General features: G+C 47.6%; 1 protein-coding gene across 4 annotated transcripts in view; it reads right to left on the bottom strand.

Annotated features, from left to right (window-relative positions):
- sorbs3 (sorbin and SH3 domain containing 3) overlaps window positions 1-15,006 on the bottom strand; it is a 93,843-nt gene that overhangs the window by 59,888 nt on the left and 18,949 nt on the right. For 3 of the 4 annotated variants that reach the window (XR_009510720.1, XM_059962280.1, XM_059962342.1), the window contains exons 2-4: window positions 7,304-7,362; window positions 5,010-5,240; window positions 1,318-1,399 (exon numbers count right to left, since the gene is read on the bottom strand). Coding sequence is in view for 3 of the 4 variants with exons in the window: in XM_059962280.1 (XP_059818263.1) it covers window positions 1,318-1,399; window positions 5,010-5,240; window positions 7,304-7,315 (325 nt within the window). In the remaining variant the exon portion in view is untranslated. Of the gene's footprint in view, window positions 1-1,317; window positions 1,400-5,009; window positions 5,241-6,968; window positions 7,189-7,303; window positions 7,363-15,006 lie in introns of all 4 variants that reach the window. The other variant, XM_059962397.1, reaches the window with a different exon arrangement.

Raw genomic sequence — 15,006 nt, 5'->3', positions numbered from 1 at the left:
CTCTTTGTTAAACCCTTGGCGTGAAATGCTGACTGTTTCCCTGCCCGACCTGCTGAGCTCCTCCAGCATTTTGCGTACACAGCTCCAGATTTCCAGCATCCACAAAATCTCTTGTGTTTATAAAGCTCCCTTTCCACTGCCCTAGCAAGTACAGCCAGGAAGAGGGAGGTACGCAGTCAATAAATCATACAAGGGATGATGCCTCAAAAAGGTGGCATCTGTCATTAAAGACCCCCATCACCCTCTTCTCCTTGCTACCATCAGGGAGGAGGCACAGGATCCTGAAAACAGACATTCAATGATACAGGAACAGCTTCTTCCCCTCCAACATCAGATTTCTGAGTGGATAATCGATCCATGAGCACTACCTCGCTCCTTTTTTCGTGACTTATGTATTAAATTTTTTAATACATACTTATTGAAGGTTATGGTGATTTCTATGATTGTACTGCTGCCACAGAACAACTTTCACGACAGATGCTGGCGGTAGTAAACCAGTTTCTGATTCTGAGGTCCCCACCCCAAAGCTGTCGGCCAAGTGGTGAGGTGAGAACTCAACATCACCATCTACTCGATCCTCCGATTCCCCGGACCCAGAAACCCTCAGACACAGGAGCTGAATTGGGCCATTCGGCCTATCAAGTCTGCTCCGCCATTCCATCATGGCTGATTTATTATCCCTCTCAACCCCATTCTGCTGTCTTCTCCCCATAACCTGTGACACCTTTGATTCTGACTAATCAAGAATCTATCAACCTCGGTTTCAAATATACCAATGTCTTGGCCTCTACAGTTGCCTGTGGCAATGAATTCCACAGAATCACCATCCTCTGGCTAAAGAGATTCCTCCTCATCTCCATTCTAAAGGGACATCTTTCTATTCTGGGACTGTGTCCACTGGTCTTTGACTCCCCCACTGTTGAAAACACCCTCTCCACATCCACTCTATTGAAGCCTTTCAAGATTCAATAGGTTTCAAGGAGATTCCCTCTCATTCTTCTAAACTCCAGTGAGTTCAGGCCCAGAGCTGTCAAACACTCCCAATACATTAACCCTTTAATTCCCAGGATTATTCTTGTGACCCTCATCTGAACCCTCTCCAATGCCAGCACATCCTTCACAAAACTCCAGATGCAGTCTGACCAGTGCCTTATAAAGCCTCAACATTACATCCTTGCTTTTCTATTCTAGTCATCATCTCTGCACTAATATTGGTTTGAAATCTCCAGGTGTTGGTCTTTAAACACCAGCTGGAAAGTAATGTGTCCTACAGCTGACTGATGCCCACCCTTAGAGTGAGTCAGGATCGTCACGTACCTACAGGGAACTCTTCATCTGTGTCTCTGCGGGGAGAGGGTGGATGTGGGGTGTGTCCTCCAACCCCGTTAATCACTGGAACCTGGGGAGGGGAGGGGAGAGGATGGGGTGGGGGAAGAGAGAGGAGAGGTAGGAGGAGACACAGTAGAGGAGAGAGAGAGATGGAACAGCAAAGAGAGAAGCCAAGTAGGAGTGAGAGAGTGAGGGATGGAGAGAGGAGAAGAAATCAAGAGGGAGAAGGAGGATGTTGTGTATTTAATATTTCAGTAATTATGTAGTATTCTAAATATATTGTTTGATTATATTAAGCATTCTTTATTTGCTTATATAATTAATTATGGGTTATATGTAGAAGTACATGAATGCCGTACATCATTACACCAGCACTTTATATATATGACGCCTCACTAAAGTAAAACTATGTAGACCTGTTTTCGCAGGCTTCCGTGTTTTTCTTTTGATTAGCTTCTGCAGTTACAAAACATAACAGTAGCAACGAGATCGTTTTAAAACAAACCCAAGATGACCACCTACCTGCTGAAGCACAGCATGTTTTTGCTTCGGAAGGAGGGGGAGAGACATTCGGGTTTAAAAAAAGGCAGAAAACAGATGAACTTCATGGTTCATAAACAGTGAGTACTGGGCAATAAATAAATAAAAAGCAGAAATGGCTGGCTACATCAGACAGATAGATGAGTTTGATTGCACAACAGATAACTGGATGTTGTATACTGAGCAAATTCTGCAGTATTTTGAAGCAAATGAAATAGTCGATGAAAAGTGAGTGCCAGTGTTACTGAGTGCAATAGATGGAAAAGCAGACAGTTTGCTTCGAAGTTTGACTGCTCTAACCAAACCAGTTGAAATGAGCTTGTGAAAGTAATGATATCGGGAAAGTAATGTAGGAACATTTAGAACCAAAACCGGTGTAGACTGCAGAACACTTTAGGATTCATAAGTGGAATCAAAAGGAAGGCAGGTCCATTTCAACTTATGTGGCTGAATTGTTGACTGAGCATTGTCAGTTCAGTGATGGGCTTAATGAAGCACTGAGAGATCATTCGGTTTGTGGAATCTGAACAAGAAAACATTCAAAGATGACTCTTAACTGAAGAACAATTCACATTTAAAAGAGCAGTTGAAATCACTGTCGCAATAGGACAGCAGCCAGAGACACAATTGAGTTGCAGTTGGAAATGAAAGTGAACATGAAGAAAATTGCGACATTTAAACAGAAACTTGCCTGGCTGAACAAATTGCACAACCTTTGTAGCAGGGAATCACATACACCAGACCAATGCTGGTTTAAAGGGGAAACAGAGAAAATGCAATAAAGTAGGACACAAACAAAAAGCATGTTGTGCAGACAAAATAAATGGACTGATCAGGGAAGAGATAAAGATAAAAAGTCAAGTTGCAGTTTCACAAAGAGCACTAATCTGCACGCTGTTGATGAAAAATCTGATAATGATGAGAGTGACACAATGAACGGCTAATTAAGTAAAATGGTATTGGACGTTGGCTCGGCTGTTTCAGTCATTTCACAAAATGAGTCTGAATGGCATTTCAAAGATACTGAATTGAAACTGCAGATATCCAACTAAGAATGTATCCTGGAGAAAGGGTAACTCCAGTGGGAATACCATCTGTAAAAACCAGCAAGCCACATTGGGCTTGTATGTGGTAAAAACAGGAGGGCCAGCATTGTTGCGTTGTGAAGGCTGAGACAACTCCAACTTGATTGGAGATCCATCCACTATATACATGCCACATCCTCTGCAATAGTGTCAACTGAAAGTGAATTAGGGAAGGTACTGGATGATGTCACAGCAGTGCTCAAAGATGGCACTGGAAAACTCAAACGTATTAAGTGTAAAATAGCGTTAAATGACAATGCCACACACAAGTTTTACCAAGCCTGTGGGGTTCCTTATACCATCCATGATGAAGCAGCTAGTGAGCTAGATCACATGGAGGCTGAGGGAATTCTTTCCGAGGGTGAGTGGAGCCCATCAACAGCTCCGGGGGACCCAGGAGCCAAGAGGAACTGGTCTGTCAGGATCCGTGGTGATCTTAAGGCCATTATTAACCCCGTACTCGAAGTATAGATCAGGACCCTCTGCTCAGGATAGAGGATATCTGCAAACATTTCTGGAGGGAAACACTTCAGCTATTGGACTTAGACAAGACCTACCTACAAGTGGAGATGGAAGAAGAGTCCAAACTGTTTCTCAGCATAAACACTCACAAAAGGGCTTTATCACTATAACATGCTTATGTTTGGAGAAGCTCCTGCACCTGTACTCTGGCAGAAAGCCATGGACCAGGTACTGCAAGGCTGCCCAGACACTCAGTGTTACCTGGATGACATCATTGTTATCAGTGAGGATGACAAAGAGCATCTCCAAAATCTCAAAACAGTGTTATAAAGATTTGAAGATTATGGGCTCAGAGCACAATGCAACGTGTGAATTCTTTGAAACGAGCATCATTTACTGCGGTCACACCATTGACACACAAGATTTATACAAGTGTGCTGAGAAAATTCAAGCAGTGGTGGATGCCCCAAGGCCAAAGTCCTGTCACAGATGTGGTCATTTTTAGGATATGTCCATTACTGTAACAGGGTCCTGCCAAACCTGGCTACTGTGCTTCACCCTGTGAATTCTTTTGTACAGATCGGGAAGAAATGGCCATGGACAAAGTAGTGCCAGTTGGCCTTCCAAAGGACAAAGGAAATGATGATGTCAAACACTGTACTTAATCATTATGATCCACTCGCTGGAATTTAGAAGGACGGGGGTCGGGGGGAGAGATCTCATTGAAACCTTTCAAATGTTGAAAGGCCGAAATACAGTAAGTGTGGGAGAGTCTAGGACAAGAGGGAACAGTATCAAGATAGAGGGGCATCCATTTAAGACAGATATGTGGAGAATCTTCTTTAGCCAAAAGGTGGTAAATTTGTGGAATTTATGACCACAGGCAACTGTGGGGGCCAGGTTGTTGGGTGTATTTAAGGCAGAGCTTGATGGATTCTTGACATGGCCTCAAGGGTTACGGGAGAAGGCTGGGGAGTGGGGCTGAGGATCAGCCATGATGGAATGGCGGAGCAGACTCGATGGGCCAAATGCCCTAATTCTGCTCCTCTGTCTTATGGAGAGGGGAAATCATGGTTGGGAAAAGGGGAAGGGAGAGGGAGGGAGTGGGAAGCACCAGAGAGACATTTTGTCATGATCAATAAACCAACTGCTTGGAATCAAAAGACCTTGCCTAATGCCTCAGGGTTGGGTGTGTCTGCACACTCGCCAACCTCACCCCTTGCATTCCTTCTCTGGCAGCTGCCCCACACCCTCCCGCAGCATTCCACCCTTGTCATTCCCAACATCCTTTGCTCCCACCAGATTTACAAATTCGTTCTCCTCTCCACATTGACAAATACATTACTGTACAAAAGTCTTAAGGACATATATATACTGTAGCTAGGGTGTCTGAGACTTTTGTATAGTACTGTATATATTGTGTTTTTTATTATTGTGTTCTTTATCTTATTGTGTTTTTTGTGCTGCATCAGATCCACAGTAACAATTATTCTGCTTTTCTTTACACTTGACATCTTGAATCTTGAATTATTTGTGGCCTGGTGTTATAGTCACAGACCAGTTGTGTAGTCAGAGGCTGACCTCTGTTCCTACCTGCGATGGTTCAGTCGGGTTGAGATTGCCTGTTGCTGAGGCCACTGGGAGAACTTTATTCCGCTCTGCCTGAAGCCCTCCAGAGGCGAAGGCACTGACTGCAGGAGGATCAAGATGGGACTGGCTGACCGGCTCCGTCAGTTTCAGGAATGTTCCGCTTGCTTGCTCCGCCAACTGGAAAGGCATGTGCTTGGAAATCAGGAATATTTTGTTCTGCGATGCAGGGGCACCCTGTGGAAAGATGGGAGTTAGGGGTTGATGTGACTGAAGCAGTGACAAGCTATTAGTCAGCCAGTTCTATTCGGGTGGGGGGTGGGTTGCTGTTTCCTTTAACTTTTTAACTAAACTTCCAACAACTCTTGTCATCTGGGGTTTCTGAACTTCGCTATCCTTACCTTTCACCTGAGAGAGGCTTCTGGTCCTGAACACCCCACACCCCCACAAGTCAGAGATGGATTCAACCCCAATCCCATCCTACTCTCCACAGCTCCTGCCTAACATTGCTGTAATGGAGGTTTTGGGAAGTCAGCAAAGACTCTGGCAAGTTTCTACAGATGTACCCTGGAAAGCTTTCTCACTGGTTGTACCACTGTCCGGTATGGAAGGGCCCAACTCACAGAAAGATGTGAACTCAACCAGCTCCATCATGGGCACAGATCTCCCCCACTGTCGAGGAACATCTTCAAAAGGGCAGCATCCATTGTTAAAGACCCCATCACCCAGGACATGCCCTCTTCTCATTACCACCATCAGGGAGGAGGTACAGGAGACTGAGGACCCACACTCAATGTTTTAGGCACAGCTTCCTCTTCTCCTCCATCAGATTTCTGAATAGACAATGAACCCATGAACACTACTTCAGTATGTTATTGTTCTCTCTTTGCACTAATTTAAATTATCTATATATTTCTTATTATAATTTATAGTTTTTATGTATTGCCCTGTACTGCTGCAGCAAAGCAACGCATTTCACAACATTTTCCAGCGATGCTAAGTGAGCATTTTGGAAGCAATGACCATAACAAGTGAATTTAAAGGTAACATGCAGGGCTAATCTTTCACTCAGAGAGTGGTAGGTGCCTGATCCGGGTTACAGGGGTAGTAATGGAAGCTGGCAGTCCGGTGGGGCCTTTAGACACGTGAATATGAAGGGAATGGAGGGATGAGACACAGGAGGGGGACATCAAGATTGGCACATTATGGGCCAAATGGCCTGTCCTGTCCTGTACTGTACTTGCCTACGTTCTGTATATCATTCTGAAAGCTTTAAGATAAAGATAAGACTTGTATTTGGGTGAAGGTGCTGAGTGCGGAGATTTATCAGGATGCTGCCTGGGTGAGATAGCATGTTTTAAGAGGATAGATTGAGTGAGTGAGGGCTTTTCTCTTCGGAGTGAAGGAGGATGAGAAGTGACTTGATGGAGGGGAACGAGATGATAAGAGGCACAGATAGAGTGGACAATCAAAGACTTTTTCCCAGAGCGACAATGACTAATGTGAGGAGGAATAATTTTAAGTAAATAATAGTGGTATGTTTTTTTTACACGGAGAGTGGTGTGTGTATGGAACGCTTGCTGCCACGAATGAGGATCGAAGCTGAGGGAGGATCGAATGGCGGGTGTAGCTCCTTTGACTGTTTGCAGGGGTAATTGCTGGGAGGCAGGTTAGTGGGATTAGGAGATTAGTGAGATGAGTTTAAAGTGTTTATAGTGCAGTGCAGTGACAGGGCTAATAGACAGAGGGAGCTAACTGGAATGATTGATCAGATTAACTGCCTGGGGGAAGAACTTTTAAACTGGTGTATAGTTTTTGTTTTATTTACCCTATCGCACTTTCCAGAAGGGAGCTTTTGGAAAAGGCATCTTGCTGGGTGGGTTGTGTCCACAATGATTTTCCCTCCCGCTTATTTGCTCTGGACACACACAAATCCTGCAGTCATGTTAGGCTGCAGCCAATAACCTTTTCTGCTGTCCTGACAGTTCGTTTGTAGTTTTTGTATATTGTGAGAAGTTGGAATCACCAAACCAGACAGTCATGGCCGATGTGAGGATGGTCTCCATGGTGACAGTGTAGAATTCTGCCAGGATGTTCTGGGGAAGATAGAATCACCAAACCAGACAGTCATGGCCGATGTGAGGATGGTCTCCATGGTGACAGTGTAGAATTGTGCCAGGATGTTCTGGGGAAGATAGAATCACCAAACCAGACAGTCATGGCCGATGTGAGGATGGTCTCCATGGTGACAGTGTAGAATGTCTCGGTGAGGAATATCTGAGCCTGAGGTATTCGCTTACCTGTGACTGCATGGTGTGGAGTCCAGCTAGTATTCCCAGTCCCAGGCTCTGTCACAAACCTGACAAGAGTTAAAGTGAAGGGGTTAATATACAAACATAGTTAAAAACAAAGTAATAAACATCTCACAACCCCGTCCAACACACACCAACCCCAGTCAGGCATGGAGTGTGCGAGGCTGCAACCCCCATCTGCACATCTGGGGCGAAGCTCCTCACTTTCTGACTGTACTTTAACCCTATCCTCTTCACCTTGGGCCATCCAGTGTGGGATGGGGGGAGGGGGACAGGGAGGCACTAGTTAACCTGCTCACAGGGCTGGCTGGCTGGATAGCTATCTGCAGATGGGCAGCGGAGGCTTCTGTCTGGACTGACTGGATTGTTATCCATGGGTCCTGGAGATGGGCAATGGAGGTTTCCATCTGGGCTGACCGGATAGCTACCCATGGGTGCTGGATGTCCTGGAGACAGACAGTGTGGGTTTCCCTGGGCTGACTGGATAGTTGCCCATGGGCCCTGGAGATGGACAGTGTGGGTTCCCCTAGGCTGACTGGATAGTTACCCATGGGCCCTGGAGACGGACAGTGTGGGTTCCCCTGGGCTGACTGGATAGTTACCCATGGGCCCTGGAGACGGACAGTGTGGGTTCCCCTGGGCTGACTGGATAGTTGCCCATGGGCCCTGGAGATGGACAGTGTGGGTTCTCCTGGGCTGACTGGATAGTTGCCCATGGGCCCTGGAGATGGACAGTGTGGGTTCCCCTGGGCTGACTGGATAGTTACCCATGGGCCCTGGAGACGGACAGTGTGGGTTCCCCTGGGCTGACTGGATAGTTGCCCATGGGCCCTGGAGACGGACAGTGTGGGTTCCCCTGGGCTGACTGGATAGTTGCCCATGGGCCCTGGAGACGGACAGTGTGGGTTCCCCTGGGCTGACTGGATAGTTGCCCATGGGTCCTGGAGACGGACAGTGTGGGTTCCCCTGGGCTGACTGGATAGTTGCCCATGGGCCCTGGAGATGGACAGTGTGGGTTCCCCTAGGCTGACTGGATAGTTGCCCATGGGCCCTGGAGATGGACAGTGTGGGTTCCCCTGGGCTGACTGGATAGTTGCCCATGGGCCCTGGAGATGGACAGTGTGGGTTCCCCTGGGCTGACTGGATAGTTGCCCATGGGCCCTGGAGACGGACAGTGTGGGTTCCCCTGGGCTGACTGGATAGTTACCCATGGGCCCTGGAGACGGACAGTGTGGGTTCCCCTGGGCTGACTGGATAGTTGCCCATGGGCCCTGGAGACGGACAGTGTGGGTTCCCCTGGGCTGACTGGATAGTTGCCCATGGGCCCTGGAGATGGACAGTGTGGGTTCCCCTAGGCTGACTGGATAGTTGCCCATGGGCCCTGGAGACGGACAGTGTGGGTTCCCCTGGGCTGACTGGATAGTTACCCATGGGCCCTGGAGACGGACAGTGTGGGTTCCCCTGGGCTGACTGGATAGTTGCCCATGGGCCCTGGAGACGGACAGTGTGGGTTCCCCTGGGCTGACTGGATAGTTGCCCATGGGCCCTGGAGACGGACAGTGTGGGTTCCCCTGGGCTGACTGGATAGTTACCCATGGGCCCTGGAGACGGACAGTGTGGGTTCCCCTGGGCTGACTGGATAGTTACCCATGGGCCCTGGAGATGGACAGTGTGGGTTCCCCTGGGCTGACTGGATAGTTGCCCATGGGCCCTGGAGACGGACAGTGTGGGTTCCCCTGGGCTGACTGGATAGTTGCCCATGGGCCCTGGAGACGGGCAGCGGAGGGGTTCCCCTGGGCTGACCGATAAGCAATGTTCAGTGGGTTTGCCTGTGTCCGGGTAGTTGTAGGAAAAGAACACGCAGCACCCATAGGTAACACAGAGGTGTTCAGGGCATTGCAGGAGATAAATGCCACCCTCTATGAAGATGGGAATGTGTTGATTTAAAAAGTTCAAAGTTCAAAGTAATGCATCATCATAGTACATATATGTCACCATGGACAATACTGGGACACATTTTCTTGCAGGTATACTCAATAAATCCATAGAATAATAACCACAACAGAATCAATGAAAGACCACACCAATTTGGGCGTTCAACCAGAGAGCAGAAGACAACAAACTGTGTAAATACAAAAAGAAATAATAATAATAATAAACAAATGGCAATAAATATTGAGAACCTGAGATGAAGAGTCCTTGAAAGTGAGCCTATAGGTTGTGGGAACAGTTCAGTGGTGGGGCAAGTGAAGTAATCCCCTTTGGTTCAAGAGCCTGATGTTTGAGGGGTAACAACTGTTCCTGAAAATGGTGGTGTGGGACCTGATGGGTGAGGGGTAATAACTGTACCTGAACCTGGTGGTGTGGGACCTGATGGTAGAGGGGTAATAACTGTTCCTGAACCTGGTGGTGTGAGACCTGATGGTTGAGGGGTAATAACTGTTCCTGAACCTGGTGGTGTGGGACCTGATGGTTGAGGGGTAATAATTGTTCCTGAACCTGGTGGTGTGGGACCTGATGGTTGAGGGGTAATAACTGTTCCTGAACCCAGTGGTGTGAGACCTGATGGTTGAGGGGTAATAACTGTTCCTGAACCTGGTGGTGTGGGACCTGATGGTTGACGGGTAATAACTGTTCCTGAACCCGGTGGTGTGGGACCTGATGGATGAGGGGTAATAACTGTTCCTGAACCTGGTGGTGTGGGACCTGATGGATGAGGGGTAATAACTGTTCCTGAACCTGGTGGTGTGGGACCTGATGGTTGAGGGGTAATAACTGTTCCTGAACCTGGTGGTGTGGGACCTGATGATTGAGGGGTAATAACTGTTCCTGAACCTGGTGGTGGGGGACCTGATGGTTGAGGGATAATAACTGTCCCTGAACCTGATGGTGTGGGACCCAATGGTTGAGCGGTAATAACTGTTCCTGAACCTGGTGGTGTGGGATCTGATGGTTGAGGGGTAATAACTGTTCCTGAACCTGGTGGTGTGGGACCTGATGGTTGAGGGGTAATAACTGTTCCTGAACCTGGTGGTGTGGGATCTGATGGTTGAGGGGTAATAACTGTCCCTGAACCTGATGGTGTGGGACCCAATGGTTGAGCGGTAATAACTGTTCCTGAACCTGGTGGTGTGGGATCTGATGGTTGAGGGGTAATAACTGTTCCTGAACCTGGTGGTGTGGGACCTGATGGTTGAGGGGTAATAACTGTTCCTGAACCTGGTGGTGTGGGACCTGATGGTTGAGGGGTAATAACTGTTCCTGAACCTGGTGTTGTGGGACCTGATGGTTGAGGGGTAATAACTGTCCCTGAACCTGATGGTGTGGGACCCAATGGTTGAGCGGTAATAACTATTCCTGAACCTGGTGGTGTGGGACCTGATGGTTGAGGGGTAATAACTGTTCCTGAACCTGGTGGTGTGGGACCTGATGGTTGTGGGGTAATAACTATTCCTGAACCTGGTGGTGTGGGACCTGATGGTTGAGGGGTAATAACTGTTCCTGAACCTGGTGGTGTGGGACCTGATGGGTGAGGGGTAATAACTGTTCCTGAACCTGGTGGTGTGGGACCTGATGGTTGAGGGGTAATAATTGTTCCTGAACCTGGTGGTGTGGGACCTGATGGTTGAGGGGTAATAACTGTTCCTGAACCCAGTGGTGTGAGACCTGATGGTTGAGGGGTAATAACTGTTCCTGAACCTGGTGGTGTGGGACCTGATGGTTGAGGGGTAATAACTGTTCCTGAACCTGGTGGTGTGGGACCTGATGGTTGAGGGGTAATAACTGTTCCTGAACCTGGTGGTGTGGGACCTGATGGTTGAGGGGTAATAACTGTCCCTGAACCTGATGGTGTGGGACCCAATGGTTGAGCGGTAATAACTATTCCTGAACCTGGTGGTGTGGGACCTGATGGTTGAGGGGTAATAACTGTTCCTGAACCTGGTGGTGTGGGACCTGATGGTTGTGGGGTAATAACTATTCCTGAACCTGGTGGTGTGGGACCTGATGGTTGAGGGGTAATAACTGTTCCTGAACCTGGTGGTGTGGGACCTGATGGTTGAGGGGTAATAACTGTTCCTGAACCTGGTGGTGTGGGATCTGATGGTTGAGGGGTAATAACTGTTCCTGAACCTGGTGGTGTGGGACCTGATGGTTGAGGGGTAATAACTGTTCCTGAACCTGGTGGTGTGGGACCTGATGGTTGAGGGGTAATAACTGTTCCTGAACCTGGTGGTGTGGGACCTGATGGTTGAGGGGTAATAACTGTCCCTGAACCTGATGGTGTGGGACCCAGTGGTTGAGCGGTAATAACTGTTCCTGAACCTGGTGGTGTGGGATCTGATGGTTGAGGGGTAATAACTGTTCCTGAACCTGGTGGTGTGGGACCTGATGATTGAGGGGTAATAACTGTTCCTGAACCCGGTGGTGTGGGACCTGATGGTTGAGGGGTAATAACTGTTCCTGAACCCGGTGGTGTGGGACCTGATGGTTGAGGGATAATAACTGTTCCTGAACCCGGTGGTGTGGGACCTGATGGTTGTGGGGTAATAACTATTCCTGAACCTGGTGGTGTGGGACCTGATGGTTGAGGGGTAATAACTGTTCCTGAACCTGGTGGTGTGGGACCTGATGGTTGTGGGGTAATAACTATTCCTGAACCTGGTGGTGTGGGACCTGATGGTTGAGGGGTAATAACTGTTCCTGAACCTGGTGGTGTGGGACCTGATGGTTGAGGGGTAATAACTGTTCCTGAACCTGGTGGTGTGGGACCTGATGGTTGAGGGGTAATAACTGTTCCTGAACCTGGTGGTGTGGGACCTGATGGTTGAGGGGTAATAACTGTTCCTGAACCTGGTGGTGTGGGACCTGATGTTTGAGGGGTAATAACTGTTCCTGAACCCGGTGTTGTGGGACCTGGGGCTCCTGATGGCAGCAGTGAGAAGAGAGCATGTCCTGGGTGCTGGGGGTCCCTGATGATGGATGCAGTTTTCCTTTGACACTGTTTGTTATGATTCACCTGATTTTTGTTTGTATTGTAATTGCACAATGGGCAGTTTGAACTTGTAATAAATATATATTTGTAAAAAATGTCAGGCAGAAAAGAAAGGAAGGGTATTTGCACACCAGGAGTCCCTGACCAGAAGGGGGAGACAAGGAGCCAGTGTGACTCCAGCGTGTTGACGTGTTGCTTCGTGCAGTGTACTTTGTGTTTAGTCAGATGGATCACAGTGTAATGGCTTTGTTTTCAGTTTTAGCCTGGGTTAGAAGGCAGAACTTTGTCAGTGTTGAATCTTGCTTCATACTCTGTCAGGAGGACGTGGGGGAGTCCCTCAGCCCAAGCCTAATGGGAGCTGTCTGTAACCTGCTCTACTGAGTACATTTAGAGCAGAGCTTGATAGAGATCAGGTTAGTCAGGGCATCAGCAGCTCAGGGGAGAAGGCGAGAGAATGGGGTTGAGAGGGAGAATAAATCAGCCATGATGGAATGGAAGAATGGTCTCGATGGACCGAATAGCCTAATTCTGCTCCTATCTTTCATGCCACCCTGGGGCATTGCTCATTCACAGGGATATCCAAATGAAATCCTCCTTTTCATCTGCACCCCCAGCTTGGTTTACCCACTTAAAATCCAAGGCCTTTTCCCTGTTTTAATGTCGGATTGGTACCACACAGTGAGTGTTTACAGTTCCTCCTTGCAGAGTGGCTGGGAAGACATTAATGATTAAACTGAATCAGTCACTTCGCAGTAATTGCCAAGTTTGGCAGTCACAGATGTGATCATTATCCTGAGTCAGAAACATAAACTCAGTGGCCACTTTATTAGGTACCTCCTATACTAGGCCTCTGAATGTATATTCAAGGTCTTCTGCTGCTGTAGCCCAACCAACTCCAGGTTCAACGTGTTGTGTGTTCGGAGATGCTCCTCTGCACACCACTGTGGTTATTTGAGTTACCGTCACCTCCCTGTCAGCTTGAACCAGTCTGCCCATTCTCCTCCGACCTCTCGCATCAACAAGACAATTTCACCCACAGAACTGCTGCTCACTGAATGTTTCTTTTCGCTTTTTGCACCATTATCTGTAAATCCTCGGGAGTATTGTGTGTGAAACTCCCAGGAGATCAGCAGTTCCTGAGACACTCAAACCACTCTGTCTGGCCCTAACAGTCATTCCAAGGTCACATTTCTTCTCCATTCTGAACAATAACTGAACACTTTGCATACTTTTTGCATCGGGTTGCTGCCAGGTGATTGGCTGATTAGATATTTGCATTAACGAGCAGATGTACAGGTGTACCTAATAAAGTGACCACTGAGTGCAATTAAAATTGCCTGTGCAGAACAAAGATCCTGATGAAAAGTCTTGGCTGGAAATGTTGGCTGTTTATGTCTCTCCACAGATGCTACCTGACCTGCTGAGCTCCTCCAGAATTTTGTGTGCATCACTCAAAGTACCCATGTGGGGATTCTTGATATCTGAACTCTCTCGTGTCAGCCAGCTCTCAGGTGGCTGAGTTCCACTATGAGGCTGACAAGGTGGAAATATTTGGAATCTCTGAAGAACAGGGACAGAGCATTTGCTGATTGGCAGGAGGTGAAAAATGGGAGTAAAGGGGGCTTTTTCTGGTTGTCTGCCGGTAACTAGTGATGTTCTGCATGGGTTGGTTTTGGGACCGATTATTTTATTATTATATACCAATGATTTGGATGACAGAATTGATGGCTTTGTGGCTAAGTTTGCGGATGATATGAAGATAGGTGAATGGAAGACGGAGGAGCAGAACATGAGTGTGGCAGGAGCCATTTTGATCTTTTCTCATTAAGCCAGACTAGGAGTGGCCCACCAGTCCTCCAAGTTCCAGGATTCATCTCAGAGCTAACAACCCTGACTGGTAAAACAACACCGTTACAGAAACAGCAATGAGTGTGACGGTATTCCTGGGACTTGTATGACTGACAGGGAAAGCTGAGAGGAAGCCCTGAATGCTGCGAGAGGCGGGCGACCTTCATTGCAGCAGTGTAATGGGCAGAAAGTAATTACATTCCTTAGTGAACGCTGATTACCTACTGCTCCCAGTACAATCCTCATTGCACCAGTGCACACAGAGTTGACAATAAACCTGACTTTGACCACTCGGACTCGGGTTGTTCTCTCAGAACTCCAGGAAGCTTCCCTTTCAGCAAGGATTATACACACAATGAATACTAGGTGTTACAGGGTTAATATTATTCATAACCAAGATGATACCGTCCGAGAAAGAGTTAATTAGTTTTTCCTAGTGAGTAAATACTGTGTGTTAACACTTTGTTCATGTCTAAAGCATTTTTGCACACTATCTAGATGAGTGGGATCGCACTGTGTATTTCAGTGTGGTCTGTATTTAGTGGGATCGCACTGTGTAGTTCAGTGTGGTCTGTATTTAGTGGGATCGCACTGTGTGGTTCAGTGTGGTCTGTATTTAGTGGGATCGCACTGTGTGGTTCAGTGTGGTCTGTAGATGACAGGGTTAAGTCTGTATAGAACAGTGTGGTCTGTAGATGACAGGGTTAAGTCTGTATAGAACAGTGTGGTCTGTAGATGACAGGGTTAAGTCTGTATAGAACAGTGTGGTCTGTAGATGACAGGGTTAAGTCTGTATAGAACAGTGTGGTCTGTAGATGACAGGGTTAAGTCTGTATAGAACAGTGTGGTC

The sequence above is a fragment of the Hypanus sabinus genome, chromosome 1 (genome assembly GCF_030144855.1).
Source record: "Hypanus sabinus isolate sHypSab1 chromosome 1, sHypSab1.hap1, whole genome shotgun sequence".
NCBI classification, from domain to species: domain Eukaryota; kingdom Metazoa; phylum Chordata; class Chondrichthyes; order Myliobatiformes; family Dasyatidae; genus Hypanus; species Hypanus sabinus.
Note: the sequence above shows the minus strand (reverse complement) of the source record. Positions and strands in the feature narration are given on the sequence as shown.